The sequence below is a fragment of the Salmo salar genome, chromosome 20, assembly GCF_965601325.2.
Source record: "Salmo salar chromosome 20, fSalSal1, whole genome shotgun sequence".
Classification (NCBI taxonomy): domain Eukaryota; kingdom Metazoa; phylum Chordata; class Actinopteri; order Salmoniformes; family Salmonidae; genus Salmo; species Salmo salar.
The window spans coordinates 30,411,501-30,417,500 of NC_138310.1; the positions used below are offsets into that span (position 1 = coordinate 30,411,501).

The 6,000-nt window shown below is 45.1% G+C and overlaps 2 protein-coding genes across 2 annotated transcripts in view; both read right to left on the reverse strand.

The window, feature by feature from the left end:
- The window catches only part of LOC106580422 (tricarboxylate transport protein B, mitochondrial), a 29,973-nt gene extending 28,459 nt beyond the window's left edge, over positions 1–1,514 (reverse strand). Inside the window, exon 1 of the mRNA XM_014161464.3 lies at positions 1,004–1,514. Coding sequence (XP_014016939.1) covers positions 1,004–1,115 — 112 coding nt within the window. The 5' untranslated portion in view covers positions 1,116–1,514. The remainder of the gene's footprint in view (positions 1–1,003) is intronic.
- A 1,308-nt stretch (positions 1,515–2,822) lies between these two features.
- LOC106580423 (clathrin heavy chain 1) overlaps positions 2,823–6,000 on the reverse strand; it is a 130,748-nt gene continuing 127,570 nt past the window's right edge. The window contains exon 32 of the mRNA XM_045703216.2: positions 2,823–5,901. Within this exon, the coding sequence (XP_045559172.2) occupies positions 5,780–5,901 (122 nt within the window). The 3' untranslated portion in view covers positions 2,823–5,779. The remainder of the gene's footprint in view (positions 5,902–6,000) is intronic.

The window sequence follows — 6,000 nt, forward strand, 5'->3', positions numbered from 1 at the left end:
TATTCGTTTTAATTTCACTGTGTGGAGAGGGGGCAGTCCAGAGGAGAAACATGTAATTTCAGAGAAGGATACACCCCAGAAAGATGACTGTCTGCTGCCTAAAAGAACAGGGCTGCAGAGTGGGGACTACATGCCTTGGCCTGCAAAGAGTCGACCTGTTCATTCCTCTGAACCAGATGGCGATGCAACAGATGTTCTTTGTCATCTCAGGTAAATTGCACAGTAACATGAATGAAGGATCTGTATATCCTAACATATGCAGGAAGTAAACATTTCAGCATTCCTTCTACTTGAGTAACTACAGTCTGCTGCTAAGGGGGAAAATGAGGGGTGTTGGCTTTGTGGTGTCCTTTCATAACCAGGCAGTTGTTTGCGATACAGTATTAGAAGGCTAATGTTACGACAGTCACTTACAGAAAAGATCATAAGATAATTTCATAATCATCCATTTTAAAGTATATTCGAAATCGTATTAATTACAATCTAAATAATATTAAGTGAATAATAATAATAATAACAAAGCCTTCAATTCAACAGTTCCATGTAGCCTACTAGTCTAAAAAGAGTTCCACTATTTTGTCATGCGCTCTACAGGCAGCTAAGCAAATCGCCTCTTTATTGAAATGCAAACATACAGCGCATGTTAAACTGACAATAATAACACTGAAGACTAGCAGATTCCAGCTTTTGTTGCGAATTAACTGTTGAACACAATACAACACATGACAGTGAACAGTTCTAACTTGTTCAAATGGACGCTCTTGCTTCGTGCACGGCTTCCAATGAAACACAATCAGTACATCATTTACAACAACCCCTGGCTGTCATGTGAAAGTGACATGATCAGAAACAAATGTTACTTTATTCTACAGGCTAATGCTTTCTCTCCACGACGATGCGCTAAAGAGATACACACTAAAGACACTTTAGTGTGTATCTCAAAAATGTTAAGTCATCTCTATTGGCAATAGGTGGTGTCTGAACAAAGGATGACAAAACTTACCTGCTAGAATTGCCTTCCCTGGGTGAGTTAATTTCGCTTTTCCTCCAGGTGCCGCCGCCGCCAGACACCTGGGTCTGTGAAAGAGGCTGGTGGATTTACTGTTTCCTTCCATTGTCAAGAAATAATTAAACCAATATCTATCTAGCTATAAACTAAGTATACGAAAGTCCTTAAACTACTTTCTAGTTGATATAACGTTCAGTGTATACCATGGATATCGTGTCAGACATCCGCTGTATGTGGACAGTAAGCTACTACACAGCGGGGAGAAAACCTATCTAACCCTGGAGCCGAGGGAGGACAGACGGGGCATTTTCGTTCCACACCAGGAGAAGGGCGGGGCTCTCTCTCTCTCTCTCTAGTCTAGGCGCGTCACATCCTTGTACGCGTCAACTCGCAAAAAGGAATACATTAGCAAAGCATACATTTCTCAGTTGAGCAAACAAACACACAGCGATGTAAATTAAAGTATCAGCCCCAGTAAAGAGCGTAATGTTGAAATAGCACCTTCCTCCACCCTGCTCCCATCAGAGCAAGAGAGCGCCGTGGTACAAAGGCGCTTCAGACCCAAAACACCATCAATCAAGGTGTGCCTCAGTGACATCCATCCCCCTTATAGGCTTCTTCCATAAGACTGCAACCGCAACAATATTCATACAGATTTCTGTCTTGCTATGAATTGAAAAATCATATCAAAATAAAGTTTAAACCATCAACCATTTTCTTTTGTTCCTAACCTCATTTACAAATAAGACCTATGCTTACATAATTTATTTTCTTACCATAAGTGAAAAATTGGTTATCTATTCTGATTATCAAGTTGAATAGATGCTGCTTTGCATTTATGTAGCCTGTACAGAAGGCCTAGTACAACAGGTGTACATAAAGGCAGTTTCTCCATCTGTAGCAGTTCCCAGGATGAGGACAAAGTGCAGCAGTACATTTCAACTCCACTGATTCAGGGACAGTTTCTCCATCTGTCGCAGTTCCCAGGATGAGGACAAAGTGCAGCAGTACATTTCAACTCCACTGATCCAGGGCCAGTTTTGCTCCTCAGCTTCAGCTGGTGATCCTCAGGACTGTGGCATCAGAAGTTGAGGGCACAAGTCACAACACTCGCTCCACTATTTATTGTAAATCCAAAGTTAAAAACATAGCCTGACTATCGGTCAGAGACCTTCACCAGACAGACCCTCAGGACTGATCCTGGAACAGTTCTGGTAGAGTGAAGTCTTGTCATGGAGAAGTCTGGCCTGGTTACAGACCTATATGTGCTTTTACAAACTCCCCTGACTTGTCATGTCATAGGAGTAGCTAGGCTGCTAGAGGATTTCTGCAGTGCAAGACAAAGACCAGTTGGATAGAACAGAAACAGGTACGTTCTGGAGATATACAGTCAGTTGTATAGTATTGATTGTATTGTCAGAACTAAAAGAAACAAGAACATCCTTGAAGTGGAGAAAACAGCTCAACACCAAACCTGATCTCAGACATTTGTTAATGACCTATGCTCCCCAAGACAGTAAGTCAGATTGCATTGTCAACTTACTCCATACACTTTGCTTGAACTATTCATCATAAGGGCCACATAACATAACAATGACATAACACTTCATGAACAGCCGGGAGGGACAGTGTCATAAGCTGAGATGAACCATTGTGACGGCCTGTGCCAGTGTTATGTAGGCCTTATGACCAAAGGGTCTTAGTAAAACCCAGAGTTAATAGTATGACAATGCAAACACATGGTATTACCACAGACATCCAAGTTCCCTCTGGGGTTACTACTAGGAGCATTGTGAGAATGATCACAGCCAGATAATGTGTGTAAACTTTATTATCCTTGAGAAAGCTTGACTTGAACAGAGAGTAATGGGTGTACACAGGTCAGATTTCAGTGTTTTCTACAAACCTCAATCCAACATTCGTACAATGTCGTGGCACAGCTCCGGATGCATGAGGCCAGATTTACCCATAAACCGTGGCGGTAGTTTTCCAGAACATTCTCACTAGACGTGCTACTTGAACAGGAAGAAAACAAACCCCAGAATGATGGCTGCTGCAAGCAATCATGCTGAAGAGTTTAATGTTTGTATTCTGCTCTTTTTGTATATTGTCTTTTTTTTTTTTTAAAGTATCATGTTTATGACTAACTACAACAATACACTATAGACAATGAATACTGTATGGTATTCCATCATACTGAACTTCTTTCCTTAAGTATCACAACATATCTTAAATTCTACAATGTTTTCTCAGTACATTAAATAACTCTGGACCACTGGCACAGGGATATATACGAGTTCTATTCCCTCTTATGTTTTTATTCTCCTTTGTGTAATATAGGAGTTTCTTCACCATTCTGTTAGTTGGTGTCAGTGGTGGGACAGTAAAAGGCTTCAAAATACATTTGTTCAGCTTTGAACACAACATAGGTAATACTTGTTATTAAATGCATAACATGGAAATTGTGCTCCTGGTTGCATTGTTACAGCATTATATGTTTGGCAGCACATGCACAGACGTCAGCATATAGCAGTTATGTTTCACATCAACTCCAGAGCTGTGGGATCGTGTACCATACATCACAGTGTTAAGTGGAGAGACCCAAACGTCCACATTGACCTGGATATTATCAGCTAGCACAAGAGCATTGGAGAGGAGAATCAATAAAAACCTTCCCAGTCTTGGTGTTGTCAACAGATCCCTACATGCTTGATAAACTACACACAGTAAGTACACCATAATCCCAATAACTAGTGTTCCGAGTCCATAGTACTGTATAGTGTTGCAGCTTCAACACATAGTACCTGTTCAGATGGACAAACAAAAACTATTGAACAGAAACGGTCGTGAAACAAGCGTTGGAGACAGTCGTGAAACAAGCGTAGGAGACAGTCGTGAAACAAGCGTAGGAGACAGTCGTGAAACAAGCGTAGGAGACAGTCGTGAAACAAGCGTAGGAGACAGTCGTGAAACAAGCGTAGGAGACAGTCGTGAAACAAGCGTAGGAGACAGTCGTGAAACAAGCGTAGGAGACAGTCGTGAAACAAGCGTAGGAGACAGTCGTGAAACAAGCGTAGGAGACAGTCGTGAAACAAACTTGTAAAATGACTCAAAGTTGACACCTGTACAAGGCCTAGCTGTGCTCAGAGGGCGGGGCACTCCGTGATGAGCCCCTCACCCACTCCCTCTCTGGCTCCTCAGTAACAAAGTCTTCACTACCAGTACTCTATTATCATCTCTAGAAAAACAAATATTTAAAAAGCTGCTCTATGGTTGATACAGTCCATGGAACAGTGATAGAATATACCTGGACAGAGTGGTGTACTGTACGTTAGCTTTTATCTGTTAGCTATTTATCTGTTAGCTATTTTCTCTAGGAGCTAAGAGCTGTCGCCATGCTGTGCAGTGGTGAATGGGGGGGGCTGGTCAGGCCAGCCTAAGTAGAGGGGTCAGTTAGCCTTGCTCTAGTCCATTGGAGAGGGAGGGGGAGCAAGAGGAGGTGGGGAGTGAGAGGAGATGGGAGCAAAGTGGAGGTCTTTTCGGTTGAGAGCGTTGGGTATGGTGGTGGTGGAGTTGAGGTTTGGAGTGTCCAGAGGTGGACTAGGTGTATCTCAGAGTAGAGAGATTGTGTATCAGGGGTTTCAAGGCAGGGAATCCATTAGCAAGCTGCATCTGTAATGTATTTGATCCCGGTGATTCAGGTTGGGTAAGAGGGGTTGGGATGTGGGGTTACTGGGACCTTATGCTATACATGATCTGCAACCCAAATGGACACCTTATAGCCTATATAGTGCACTACTTCTGACTGGAGCACTATTGGCCCTGGTCAAAAGTAGTGCACAAAACAGGGAATAGGGTTCCATTTGAGATGCATGGACCGATGGTGAAGCCATAAGGGGGCTGGGTGGGGTAGAGGTGGTCTACATGTTGTAGCTGTAGGAGGGCTGGCTGGGTAGAGGTGGTCTACATGTTGTAGCTGTAGGAGGGCTGGGTGGGGTAGAGGTGGTCTACATGTTGTAGCTGCTGTAGGAGGGCTGGGTGGGGTAGAGGTGGTCTACATGTTGTAGCTGCTGTAGGAGGGCTGGGTGGGGTAGAGGCGGTCTACATGTTGTAGCTGCTGTAGGAGGGCTGGGTGGGGTAGAGGCGGTCTACATGTTGTAGCTGCTGTAGGAGGGCTGGGTGGGGTAGAGGTGGTCTACATGTTGTAGCTGTAGGGGGGCTGGGTGGGGTAGAGGTGGTCTACATGTTGTAGCTGTAGGGGGGCTGGGTGGGGTAGAGGTGGTCTACATGTTGTAGCTGCTGTAGGAGGGCTGGCTGGGGTAGAGATGGTCTACATGTTGTAGCTGTAGGGGGGCTGGGTGGGGTAGAGGTGGTCTACATGTTGTAGCTGTAGGAGGGCTGGGTGGGGTAGAGGTGGTCTACATGTTGTAGCTGTAGGGGGGCTGGGTGGGGTAGAGGTGGTCTACATGTTGTAGCTGTAGGAGGGCTGGGTGGGGTAGAGGTGGTCTACATGTTGTAGCTGTAGGAGGGCTGGGTGGGGTAGAGGTGGTCTACATGTTGTAGCTGTAGGAGGGCTGGGTGGGGTAGAGGTGGTCTACATGTTGTAGCTGTAGGGGGGCTGGGTGGGGTAGAGGTGGTCTACATGTTGTAGCTGTAGGAGGGCTGGGTGGGGTAGAGGTGGTCTACATGTTGTAGCTGTAGGGGGGCTGGGTGGGGTAGAGGTGGTCTACATGTTGTAGCTGTAGGAGGGCTGGGTGGGGTAGAGGTGGTCTACATGTTGTAGCTGTAGGGGGGCTGGGTGGGGTAGCCTGGAGCAGCGTATCCATAGCCTCCTGGATATCCTGGCTGGGGAGCCACTGGAGCGGAACCTGCCGTCAACATCAGCTGTTGACCTGTATGCACAAATACATACACACACAGTTATACATACTCACACACACACACACACACACACACACACACACACACACACACAGTTATACATACTCACA